Genomic DNA, 13,556 nt, shown 5'->3' with positions numbered 1-13,556 from the left:
GGAATAAAGATCTTGAATACCTTTTTGAATCCGCTGGGTGAGTGTTTAGGTAGGATGGCGTAAGGCATCTTCTCCACGCTGTATCTGGCCAAGCACTCCAGCACGTAATGCTTATAGGCCCTCTGTAAGGAAGAAACATCACAAGTTACTCAATCAGATTCAAACGGCGCAAGGTGCAATTCCCTATATGTGCACTAGATGGCGAAAGACACCAGGTGCATCTCGCCAAAGAAAATCCTCTCAGCATTCCTATCCCATGAGCAGCTGTGACTACCAGATAATGAATTTTCAATACATTCACACATATGCCTTGTGTTACAGCATGCAGGGGGTGATAAATAGTGTATGTGTATCTCAGACACGGAAGGAAGACAGTAATGTAAACTGGTAGAAACTGCAATCTGCACAGCCAGTCTGGAGCGAGCTGCATGCTCAGTTAGCAACTGTCGTCCCATTTGTTGAGGCAAATATGTGAGACTCCACAAACTGGTAGCCTTAAGAATTGATCCACAACCAATGCTGATGCCTAGTCAACACAAACGAATATGTTAGACTGACAGCTGCAGCTATTTGTCTTTGCTAAGCCACACATTTGAGGTTTTAACTCTGTTTTCTTTTTTTTCTTCTTTTTTATTTTCGATGCTATAATGAAAAATGGCTTTTTACTTCCTGCCAAATCCTGACATGAAAAAATACACAGACACCGGTGGGAAAACAGTCATCTATAGTGCACAGCCTTTTCCCCTCTTCCAGAGAGAACACGTGTTCATGAACAGGACATATCTAGTGAGTTTGTAATGCAAGGATGATCTCCAACAAACCTCAATGAAGGTCTCGGCCCAGACGCGGGAGCGCACTTTGAGGATAGCAGTGGTCCCTTTCTCCAGAAGACCCACTTTGCACTGGAGCGACCAGCACTCCACGTTAGAGCAGGACTGTGGAAACAAGGAGAATGGCGTTAGGTTTAATGTCGTTCTTGTGCATAGATAGCATCTTAAAAAACATATTATTCCCACAAAAGGTTAACTAACAGAGTCACATGGACTTAAATGCAGGTGAAAGTCATACAGGAAAAAGTGAAAACTGGCTAAGCAAATATGGGAAGGACAAATAACAGGCCTGTTAACGCCGCAGGTCGAATAAATATAACAAAGAGTCCAATGTTATGATCCCTATTCCATGCCTGCTTCGAATTAGATTGAAGGAATGTCATGAGACTGTAAAAATGCAGCATGCTCTCCACATTATTGCCCAACCACTAAAACCAGCCCATTTTTCTCAAGACTGTAGAATACACAGTCTTAATTAGATCCTCATAATGCAGCTTGGTTAAGTTGAACATTTTAAAACCTGCGCATAGCGTGTTTTAGAGCTGCTGCTGTAGCCAGACCACCCCCAGACGGAGAGGTTTCGGCGGGTTTCCTGCGGGAGCGCATTAGTTTACTTATTAGACCATGTTGGGCTAACACAGGAGGAGCGGAGAGTACCCGCCTAGCTCCTTTAGGCTGAGTCTTAGACAGACTTAATGAGGGTATTCAGACAGACAGGGAGCATATCAGTCCACTTCCTCCTGGTAGACCTCCTTAATGCTCCAGGGCAGCGGGGCCACAAAGGTTTGTGGAAATGACATGAACATGGTCCAGTGCCAAAGATGCCTCAAACTCAAGTCCCACATATCCTCCCTGGTGGGATTACGTGGTCAAGATCTAAAGCTTGGGGGAGGGGGGACGTGGAGGCTGTTCCCACAGCTTCATAAAAGAACAGTCCAGCCTGACTACACAGCTGCTGCACCCCCAGGGCCTGCACAGGTTAACACTTCGTAAAACAAAAAAAAATAAAAAAAGACAAAATAAAAAATGAAATGATTAGTTTATTTATCAATTTGTCAGCTGATGGAAAATCTCTCTGAAAAACATTCTAAGAAAGTTGCTGCTCCTAGCCTGAGGATAATCCTGTTTTGTGTCTTTGTAAATTTAATCTGTTTCAGTTCTGAGTCTTGATCGAACAAAATAATCATCACTATACATGGTATACATATTAGTAATGTAAATTATAATTACGATTAAAAATATATGGTACCACTTTCTGACATCCTTTGTGTAAGTTGTGGCATCAGTCATAATCAAATAACATGAACATTTGAACTTTTTTTGTTTGTCCTTTGTATTTGGTAATAGTGCAGTCATAAATATTGCTATTCCATGAATAAATACTTGAGGGTTTCACTAATAAAACAACAAAGCTTCAGTCGCACATTAATAAGTTGTTAATAAATGACATCAGTGACAATCAGTTTTGAAACACAATGAGAGAAATAAAACAGGAATTTTAAAAAGTATCCAAATGATTATAAAATACTTTCTATTATCAGTGCAATTACAACCAGTCTTTTGTTCTCTAGGCATAGATTGGCTCTTCAAAGACTGAGCAGGTCATTTTTAATTCTCATACTTTGACCTAGGCCAACAGCTTCACCCAAGCATTGCTAAACACTAACACACTTTAATAAAGAGACACTGTGACCAGGGACGTCTTCTCCTACTGAGCGTGAAAAACAAAAGTGCAGACACGGGCAAAACAGGAGAATAGGGTCCTTCATGCGAACGTGTCGTTGGACATACTTGATAAACGAGCGTGGCTAGGAGCAACAGGGCGCACAGACAAAGACCTCTTTGGTGGAGGCAGGTATCCACAGACGGAGGCAGAGGGAGCAGCTACCTGCAGGTGGGTTTATCAATAGGCCCAGTGTGCGGGGGGCTCGGGGGGCCTCACAACACCCAGAGCCGAAAATTAGAGGGAAGTGCATCACTGACAAAAAAAAAAAAAAAAAAAAGCCTCCCATGTCCAACATCTTCTCAGCGTCTCCACCCATCAACCACTACTAAAGGCTCTTTAATGTTAATCACAAAGGGACAAGGCCTGTGCCCTTTCACCCCTCCCTTTTAACGACATCATAAGCTAATTACCTAATCCCAGGGGCCTCATGTAAGAGTGGGGCCGGTGTCACCAAAATAGGTCCATATTTGCACGCTTGAGGCAACGCAGTAAAACATATTGTTTCATCTTCCTGCCTCTTAACGCAGAGTCTTGATCTTCTGTAACAGCATTTACCTTAAACTGTAAACTCAAGCTCCTCATTCACCAGGTTTGAAGTCACCTATTACATTAGACTTCACCTTTTGGCCGGACAATGTTCATTCATGCGAGTGTGAGTCATCTTACCAGGTTAGTCAAATGAGTGAGCTGATTCCTGTGGGCGTCCCTCCTCTCCACACGGTGGTCATGGGCCTTCAGCGCCAGGATAGGTGGTTCTGTGGACGTGTGCTGGAGCTAAAGGAGGAGAGAGAGAGAGTACAAACACATGCACACATTTCCCATTAGGGCAACACAGATACTGCTGACCCCACCAGGCAGAAGAGCACACCACCCTTTCTGTCAATATAAGAGCTAATGTTAGCATGACCCTGAGGCTTTTTGTCATTAATCAGAAGCATGTGAGCAGTTCGCGTCATGTATTCCCGTGGAAATACGCCGCACTTAGCAATTCACCAGGGAAAAAAAAAAAAAAAAACATTAAATCAGAGCTAAGACAGATGACCACTCACAGCCCTGCTCAACATCTGTCAAGCTTAAAATGTAAACACAAACAACTGCATTTGATGTTTTGACCACGAAATCCCAAAGCTACATCTCGGTATAAGGGGCGCATCGCTGGATATTGAAGATGAATACGTATGTTGCTGGGGGGGGGGTGCTGAGGATAGGGAAGAGCTGGAACTTCAAAGCAGTGGTGGGGTAAGTGTCCTGGGTGGGGCTGTGAAGCTGGGAGGAGGAGGTGGGTGTGGGCCCGGCAAGCGTTAATCACATATCTGACTGGGAATCGGTGGGAGACCGTCACTGTCTGATCTTTGCCTCATTTGAACCCTGAGAGGTGTGCATCTGCGCACATCTACATGTCACTCACTTTTAGGCGTAGGTGGTTCATGTTTTTGTCGGCGGTGCAGTTGATGAGGCCTTCTGTGGAGAACTCCAGGGGGTAAAGGAGAGAGTGACCCTGGACACTGAGGGGGCAGCGCAGCTCGAGGAGGGTGTGGCTGATCTGACTGGGTCCGTTGTTCACCAGCTGGAAAATGAAAATAGGAAAGTTCAGTATGTGAAGTATTAGAAAACTTCAGGAGCTGTAGCTGCAGTACAGCTGCGAGGTTGCATCTGATTTTTCTCTCACGCTGAAACTTTTATATCTGACATATTTCTTTAATCTACAAATAAGTTGCCTAGAGTAGAGCTCTGCTTAACGTCACCCAAGTTAAAGTGGATCTGCACAGCATGAGAATAAATCACACTGTGTAATCTGGAGTACATTTTCTCTTGATTTTCCCTCATTGCTGCCCTGGGAAGTTGACTTGCTTCATGAACAGTAGATGTGCTTTCCAACCCAATCTGCTCAGCCCCAATGAGTCTGCACAGCTATGGCTGATTACCTCATAGATATGTTCCACTGCAGGCCCAACGTCCTGCTCCACCCCATAGTTTTTGGTCACCTTCCAGTTGGCCGGCGGGAAGAAGACCTTATCTGGTCGGGACACACTTAAAAAGAGAAGTGGCGGTGTGAGAACATGTGTATGGAGTCACTGGAGACTTAATGAAGTTACTAAAGTTCGAATGAGGAAATCCTAATACTCGGCTCACCCCTGCAGAATGACATCAGCCTGAACGACTACCTCCAGCTTGTAGGGCACAACCTCACTGTGGGAGTTATTCTCATTTTTACTGTGGAAACAGAGACAGGAAGAGAAAAAGATTCTGATTAGATCACATCATTCAAGAGCTGAGGACGCCAGTGCTGCTGGATCAGAATCCAGTCAAGTTCTATTAACCCTTCGTTTCTCATTGGTGTGTTCACATAAATGTTTGTCGTACCTGCGGATCTGCAGGTCAAACTGCACAGTTTTGTGTGTGTCCTTCAGCCGTGGCACCGTGAAGCGCAGTCCTGCCCACAGCTGCAAAGACGAAGATCAGACATATTAATCATCATCATCATTATGTAGAAAATTAGATCTCAATCAATAATATTTTCCATTGCAACTTAACAAATAACAGAAGCAGGTAACAGACTTTGCATTAACAAAAACTACTGGATGTCTACATGAGGTTTGTATGCTCTACTTGCTGTGTTGTTATTATAATTTCAGATCCAATTGTTTCCCACAGAGTTTGCATGCACATTCAGTACAGATACTGTTATCTGAGGGATTTTGCACAGTAATTTTTATTACACGGTGAATGAGAGAGTATACTGTATGTGTGTGCGTTCCAGAAGTGCACAATAATATTTTGTTTTCTCCTTCACTTTCCAGTAAATCACTGCCATATTAAGTCTCTCTACTTCTACCGTTTTATCTATAATACAATCAAAGAGCTTCAGAGATAACACATGACAACAATCTGTTTTTAAAGGTCCCATATTTTACACTTTTCCTGTGGTGTATTTGAAGTGTTGATATCCATGAGAAAATATATTTGCGATTTAAAGCATCAAAAACCATATCAATATAGTTTTAAATCTCCTCTCTCAGGCTTCTCTCTGGAGCTCTAGCAACATCAGGTCGGTGAGCCAATCAGAAGAGAGCCTCTGAGCCTCTCTTCTGATTGGCAAAACACTTAGAGAAACCAAATCCTGCAAGGTTGGATGGTGGGTCCAGGTGGGCTGGGCTTGGGGAATGGCTGGGAGTGACTGCTTTGCTGTGACATCACAAAGTTACTGAAGTCCTGACGGCTCGTTTGAAGGCTCAGTTTCTGAAAACAGGCTGTGTGCATTTCTCTGTGGACTGAGCACTAACACGTAGTTGACAGTCATCCTTCACAGACCCATTAAAAACATGCCAGCTTATGACTCTGTCATTCAAAAGGGGAACTCTGCCCAGCAGGGAGCTGAGGGCACAGATGGACTCTGTACTTCCTATCACAACATTTCCTGACACATACTGACATTTCCTTTGCTGTTCACAGCCAACCAGAGGATGGCATACAACTTTTTTTCCAACAAAGACCAGGAAACCATGACATGGTGTCACCTGCTTACCACTATTAAAATACACTTGAGACGCAGTGCCGTAAACTATAACCCTTAAAAACAACCAAAAGACAGTAGTGTTCTTACACTGGTTCCAGACTTCATCGGGTTGCCCAAATCACAGCTGAGGTATCGAGTCTGGTTCTCTGTCTCATAGCTGCAGGTCAGCTGCGTCAGGCTCTGGGAACCAAGAGGACAAATCAGTCAAATCCCAGTAAAGAGTCCCAAGATACATATATGTTCCTGGAAGTTGTAAGTTTTCACTGTGTTTGCAGTTGTACTCACCTCATTATTGCGGGCAATACCGCTGTAGTCAGCTTCAGGGGGCAGCACCACATACAGCTCCGCTTCGTACGCCCCTCCCTCTCCCTCATTCTTGGCGTTAAAAGTCAAGGTCAGCGAGTTGTCATCACCCAGGTAGACCTCCTTCCTGTCCCTGGGGACCCGACCAAAGAAACAACCGATTACTAATAGGGTCAGTTGTCAGGTTAAATGGTGTCACGACTGTTTAGACAAATGAGTAGGAATAAAGTTGTGTTATGTTAGGGTTTTGGATTCTGAGTAAACAATGACATTCATTGTTCCTGTTTGCTGGCAGAAGAGTGGGCAATAAATTGTTGTTGCTTTAATGAATCTAGTACATTTTCAGCCTTTGTGCTTGGCATATCTATTTTTCTTCAGAGCGGAGGGAATCTAATAGATTCATCTCACTGAACCCCCCCCCTTCCTCCCATTAAATGAAAACTTTTCCGATGTGGTAATAAAGTCATACGTGCTGTACAACAGAGCGTAGGACTGTAAAACACCTCCTCTTTCCTTGCTCCCTCCACCTCTCTCTCCCCACAGCTAAGAACAATGAGAAATTCCATATGGAGGGCCACACAGACGTTTTTAATTACAGCCCCCTCTCATAAAGCAAAGCAGGAGGAGTGAAGAGAGGGAAGATTTCTGAAGCTGATCCTCCTGTCGGCCTGACAGTCGACCGTGGTCTGATTCTAACTGGCATCGCACTTTTTAAACCAAACAAAGGCTCAAAATTAGAAACACCGCAAAACCTTAAAGCTTCCCGGAGGGACCCTTGGTCTAACAGGTTATGTGCTTTGGCAATGGAAGAGAAGAAACAACATTGCAGGAATGATGGAGACCTTTTTTTTTTCCTGAAATTCCACTAAATCATGCCCATCCCGTCAGACCCTCTAACTGCTATTAGGCTTCAATAATTTGCTACAGAGCAGACAAAAAAATGTCACGCTATTATTTTAATTGCGCTAATCTCACATTCTGCAGGTCAATTTCTGCAGTTGCACTTGGATGGAGCTTAGCGCTAACCCTGCACTCCCAGCAGGTTATTCCATATGTGATGGATCAGCCATACATTGAAAAAAAAACAACAAAAAAAATGGAGGCAGATGGTAGATAAATATAGGAATGTGAAATCAAAATGACAGAGCAGAGAAGGGAGTATCAGGGAGGTTGTTATTTCTGAGAAAAATGCTAACAGATTTCTTGAATCAAAGTGTGGCAGGCATGGTGCTCCTGATGGCTTCAGAGGCAGGCGAGGCCCGGGACTCTGGCACACAACAGATCCCTTTCATCTCTCCTGTCTTTTTCCCCATAACTGTTTTGTCGTAGCACCTGTGGAGCAGAGCTGCTTTCCTGTTTTCAGAAGGGCGGTATACACCTACAACACTGCAACACTGTGTGGCTATTAGCAGCCGCTCTCTGGTATGCTAAACGAAACAAAGCAGCGGAACAACAAAAACAGCTGTATTTATGCTTCAGCACTCAAATCCAAGGTCCCATTTGAATAGAAGAGGTGAAGAGTTCACTGTCTGCTACCCTGTTCACAGTTCACCATGTATTATCCATTGCATTTGAATATGTTTCCTGAAATTCATATGCTCTGGGGTTTTCAAACACGCATAAGGAAATGAACAGACTCACCCGTGGACTGCCAGCTTCAAATCAGGAACACAGATATTGTCCTCTCCGCAGTCGAGCAGAATCTGAGCCTGAAAGATGCACATAGGAGGTGATTAAGGTTTTAATGATGAGCACACAGTAAGTTCAGACTAAAAACACACTTCTTGTACATGTGAAGAGAATTAGGCACACAGGCTGAATCAGATATCCGTTTAAAGGAGACAACAGGATGTGTGTAGCAAGATGCGACATGTGGTATGACTAATACATTCCACCCCCTGCCTCCCGACAACCACCCAACACACACACCTGGGCTGCAGTCCCCCTTATTTACAAGACATCATCACCGCACATCAGACGGTTAACAACACATACACACACACACACACAATACTATGGCTTAGAGGGACAATGAGTGAGGTCATGACAGGCGCAGACACACACACACACCCCCGAACCAGCTGTCCCGGCGCACACAAACACACTTTATGTATGCGACGTAAGAGGAGGAAATGATGAACGGGGTCCAACCCAGACCTAGAGGACATACTCCTGTGGAGCTGAGCAAAAAGGGCTGCCAGCTCTCACCAGCGCCCCACATCACAGCGCTTTGTGGCCAACCGCGCTTTCACCACATGCTACGCCACCCAGCCAACCGCAGCAGTATATGATCATATGGAAAAGGGGAAAGCCTGCATCCTAGAGGAACTTTCTGAGACACAGGATATCTCTGTTGACCTGAAAAGCAGAGGGGGGGGTTCAGGGATTTGCAGTGTAGGGAAAGACAAGAAAGGAACAGAAACACTACTGGATAAGTGGACGACCGCTGAACGTGTGGCGGAGCCGCAGCAGGGAAAGCCCTGCGGATTGCTAAATTGCATCCCACTGCGACTGTGACAGTGTGATGATGCTCATGACGGTGAGCGTAATGAATAGAAACGGAGGAGGTGATTAGAGAGAGCCGAGCTCCCCCGCTTGTCATTACACCATCCAGGGGTTCTAATTATGGACACCATGGTAACCACCATGCTAAGTTGGCCACATGTGCACCCTGGCCTGTATGTGTGCGCAGGGCAGGAGAACGACATTCGTAGGCCCGTCGCAGAAGTTGAACAACAACATTGACATAAACATGTGACATAATGAGAGCAAGCATCATGCAGGGAAATCAAAAGGCTAACTTGGCAAAATGAGTTTCCCCATTAATCAATGTCACACTCATTTGGTCAGATGTTATTATTTTAAGAACAATGGGTGCATTGATGCCCGGTTTCAGCCATTTCCAAGTTGTAAAAAAAAAAAAAAGAAAGAAAGAAAGAAAAGGTGACAACAACCGGGATCCTTTCTGGTTTTGCACAAATGTATCTCCGGGTACAGGATCTGGGAATGATGGTAATTAACAGACCATCATAGTGCCATAACTCTTCATAGAAACATGTGGAATAAGTTAAAGTTGAGAGAGGGTGAGACTGCGTCGAGCACATCAACCATCTCTCATTCTCACTGCAGCTTGAAGAGAGTAAGAACTTGGCAGAGTCAATGAAATGTTACATGGCCGGCCACATATTCTCAAAGCATATGTGCAAATCAATAGGGCATCATGTGTCTGATCAAGGCCAAGGCTGTGGTGTAGCAGACAGCCTTCAATGTTTATGCACTGTTACGTTCACACAGTCTAAAGCAAGATTAATGAAATATGTTGGCAGCCTGACACTACTCCCACTCCTATTTTACACACACATAAACACACACACACATACACACACCAGATCAAGTTTGCCCTCTTTGGGTTTTTGGCAAAAAGGGGCTTTTTCAGGTTTAAGGTTGATATTTTAGCTCAGGCTCATCTCAAGGTTTTGGTTCAGCAAAAGACCACATCTGTTGGAGGCCCAGCAGCTTTGATATGGAGGCAGGACATCAATGACAGGGTTCAGTCCTGATCCAACAGGAAAAAAGATAGAAACAAATGGAGAAAGGGAGGGAGATAAAAACTGCCCCTCCCCAAACGCTCTTAGCCGGTGGCTGTTGCTGAACTCACATATGGTGCACGCTGTGCCACAGCTGAAATGATGCCCACATGTTGAGCCAGCTCCACTCACTGCCAAAGGAAAACTGGCTAAATGCCGTAAGATTTCGATGGGCAGATGGGCAAATAGCCCGGCTGTGCCCCACCCTGAAATATCTACCAACCATGGTGTGTGTGTGTGTGTGTGTGTGTCTGCAGCTCTGGAACAACTCACCTATGTTACTGTTACACAGCCAAGCAGGCTGAGAGCTATTCCTGCTGGCAATAGGGAAACACTCCACTGTACATATGCCTCACATTTTCATTTTGAAAACCGCTTTCCAGACACTCTGGACCTCGTCCCAGCAGAGTAGTTTAGAATTTACATTCGAAAAAACAGACTCGCTCTTTCATCAGGAAGAGGAGAGAGCCGGTGAGTAGCTGGCCAGTGATATGAATGATTACTCAATGTGGAGGATATTCTTATCATCAGCTCAGAGAGCATGAGTCTAAGCAATCAAAGAACCGCATGTACATTATTAGGGAACACTGCTCCGCTGTGTATTGATGCAAGAAGTTCTGTAGTTAACTCCAGGGTTAGTTAAACCGTGATGGATAGGAGATGTATCACACATCAACGTACCTTCTGCTCAATTACGTTGGTGGTCTGATAGTTGAGGATGGGTCGCAGGCCGCGGGAGTCGGCTGCAGCTTTTGGATCCAGGCTGAAGTTCAAGGCCACATAAATGGAGGAGAGTTTATCCCTGAAGTCCTTCTCATCCTGCAGTCGAACACACACATACCAGCATTTTCATGAGATGCAATTTGCTCAAAAAAAGTGAGAATCTGTTGTGCAAAAATGTCCCAGGACTGCATAAAATCTGAAAATAAACTATAGCGACTGATGCAGTACCTGCTTTTCTTCACGTTTTCAGCCGGTTTATTTTACTACGGCTGTTAAAATGGCTCGGTCACAGGATGTATAATGACATTATTAGTGAGAGAGGGGACATACCCTTAGGTAGATCTTTGTGTGGTTGCACACGCGCTCGCCATGGCGAACCCGCACACTCCGCTGCAACAAGGGCTGCTGGGAATCCAAGAACAGAGCCCTCTTCACTGCACCTTTCTGCTTGTGCTTGTGACTATCAAGCTGCAACTCCACCTGGAAATCTGGAACACATAACGCACACACAAATGAGCATTCATGGCGTGATGAATGTTCGCGACTCGTGTAATGACAGCTTTAAAAAAAACACCTCCATAAATACTATGAAGCACACACACAATGTAGTCAATGTAACTTAAACATAATGGCACAGGGGACGTTTCTATATCAAGGAAGAAGTAATTAGAGATAATAACTCAGGGTTGATAGGGAAAGGGATTGAGCACAGAGGAGGTTTGATCATTAAAGATGGATCACAGAGGATATTTGGCATCGTGTACTCCCCTTTTTGTCATAAGAAAATCCAAAGCACTTCATCACCTGCCAAAACACTTTAACCTACAGACTGTTATGGATTTAAAACATTACCAGTGGTTGCTATTTGATAGTTTCCTCACTTGTAGTAAAGTACAAATGTGGAAAATTGGCTCACCTAAGATGCCTGGAAGGTGCTTGCCATCAGCAGATATGCAGAAACTCAGGTTGACACTGTTTTGGACAGAGGGGACGAGGACATGATGAGGGAAGCATATTCATTTATGGCAGAGAGTCAGTATAAATATACTGTACGAACACAAGACACCTCACTTGCCCTCACTTGTTCTCTCACTTTCTCTCATGCTCCACTTTTCTCGTGTCAGCTCCTTACATGGTTCACATTACAAGGCATGGGGCGTAATGGGAATACAATGAATACTATGAAAAAAATGCCAATTGCTCGGAGACATACTGGCATCTGACTGCTTTTGCCAGCCGGGCTGATAAATCCGTGCCTCTCCCATTTCCACCCCCAACCCACCCCACACACACACACACACACACACACACACACACACACATATAAAGAAATAGCAGAGTTAAGAAGGGTGAAATTGGGCAACGACTCGGGTTTCAGCGCTGACCAGTCAATGGCTGTCTATATAAGCCTGTAGATCTCTCCCATGACATCAGCCGCACAAGACTGTCAAAAAGTCTGCCACCCCCAAAAAACCTGAGTCCTTTTACAAGTAAACCCACACTGAGCAAAAACTGGAAGAAGTAGTGAGAAAGCAAAAGCAGGAGTGTGTTGAAAGAAAAAAAACACAGGAAAGGGAAGAGAAGTGAAAAATGAGACAGAAAGACACAGAGGATACAAGGAGTCCTTTCGAATAGTAGTAATAACTTCGTGTATATTCTCCTGTGTCTGCCTGTTTCTGCACGGCTGTGTGCGCACGCTCACGAGTCTACGTGTCCTGATGTTTCCCAGCTGTGTTCCACCACCAAACAATATCTCATTCAAAGCAACTGCAAAAACCCTTCCAGCCCCTCCCCTCCCACACTCCCTCCCCATTATCCCCTCTGCTCTCCTTTCACCCCCACCAAAAAAGTCCTCATCACCAGGCAACGTAGCGTAATCAAGACACATGTGTATACAAGAGTTTCCTTTATGGATCAGGACCTGGAAAGGGGGGGGGGGGCAGACACATGAGCACAGTGTCAACCATGTTGAGCAGCGAGCAACCGTCGTCTGTTTCCTCTCCACTTTTCTGGAACCGAACACTGTGCACATTTGGAGGAAGAAAAGTGGCTAACAATGCTGCTATTCAGCATGTTATTTCTCTGCTCCTCAACAGAAACAGTGTGATATGAAAAGACGTTCTGAAAATAGGTCAGATAAGAGCAGTGCTCGGTGCAAATTAATACCGTGACTGCTGACGGAAAGGTCATTCTTTATCAGAACTTCCTGCCAAGATAAAAATGTTTATGTATGGGAGAAATGGGGAAGCCCATCTTTTTACAGTTGGGTCAAACAAATACCAACAGAGCAGCACTGAAGCAGTGTCAAAGGAAACAGAGTGGTGTGTTACTGGACAAGCTGAACACTCACCAGGAAACGGGAATGCTGGTGTTTCCACTGGTGACCATGCAGTTCTTCTCTTCAGGGTTTATCATGGTGGGGTAAATTGTAAGAGAGGCACTGGTGTTAACTATCGGGCGAGATCTGTGGGTAACGAAAAGGATGTGGATTGAAGCCTCAGTCGTCAAAGAGTAAATTTCTGCTTTTCTTGCCATAAAGTGCCATATAGGAATAGTTTGACATTTTAGGAAACATGATAATTCACTTCCTGAGAGTTAAACGAGAAGATTGATACCACTCACATAACTTTCTGGTGTTAAAGGTTAGCTTAGCTTAGCATAAAGACTGGAAAGAGAGGGAAATAGTCAACTAGCTCTGTCCAAAGGTAAAATTATCCAGCTGTATTTTTATCATCACTACATCTCTGTTTTTATACAGATAAGATTATAAGATGTAATATGTAAATTGTAATAGTAAAGTATATATACTATATAAGTGCTGGCAGGTCAATATTTTGTCTCTGGACAGAGCCAGGCTAGACACCCCCCCC

The 13,556-nt window shown here is 44.4% G+C and overlaps 1 protein-coding gene across 1 annotated transcript in view; it reads right to left on the bottom strand.

Annotated features, from left to right (window-relative positions):
- The window catches only part of itga5 (integrin, alpha 5 (fibronectin receptor, alpha polypeptide)), a 34,816-nt gene that overhangs the window by 3,110 nt on the left and 18,150 nt on the right, over window positions 1-13,556 (bottom strand). The window contains exons 15-28 of the mRNA XM_023415589.2: window positions 13,037-13,150; window positions 11,603-11,658; window positions 11,017-11,174; window positions 10,645-10,782; window positions 8,018-8,085; window positions 6,359-6,509; window positions 6,161-6,253; window positions 4,921-5,000; window positions 4,690-4,770; window positions 4,482-4,587; window positions 3,965-4,123; window positions 3,223-3,330; window positions 822-935; window positions 21-122 (exon numbers count right to left, since the gene is read on the bottom strand). Coding sequence (XP_023271357.1) covers window positions 21-122; window positions 822-935; window positions 3,223-3,330; window positions 3,965-4,123; window positions 4,482-4,587; window positions 4,690-4,770; window positions 4,921-5,000; window positions 6,161-6,253; window positions 6,359-6,509; window positions 8,018-8,085; window positions 10,645-10,782; window positions 11,017-11,174; window positions 11,603-11,658; window positions 13,037-13,150 — 1,528 coding nt within the window. The remainder of the gene's footprint in view (window positions 1-20; window positions 123-821; window positions 936-3,222; window positions 3,331-3,964; window positions 4,124-4,481; window positions 4,588-4,689; window positions 4,771-4,920; window positions 5,001-6,160; window positions 6,254-6,358; window positions 6,510-8,017; window positions 8,086-10,644; window positions 10,783-11,016; window positions 11,175-11,602; window positions 11,659-13,036; window positions 13,151-13,556) is intronic.

Source organism: Seriola lalandi, unplaced genomic scaffold (genome assembly GCF_002814215.2).
Source record: "Seriola lalandi dorsalis isolate HSWRI2012SDOR001 ecotype SW California unplaced genomic scaffold, Sedor1 jcf7180002054554, whole genome shotgun sequence".
In the NCBI taxonomy this organism is placed as follows: Eukaryota; Metazoa; Chordata; class Actinopteri; order Carangiformes; family Carangidae; genus Seriola; species Seriola lalandi.
Note: the sequence above shows the minus strand (reverse complement) of the source record. Positions and strands in the feature narration are given on the sequence as shown.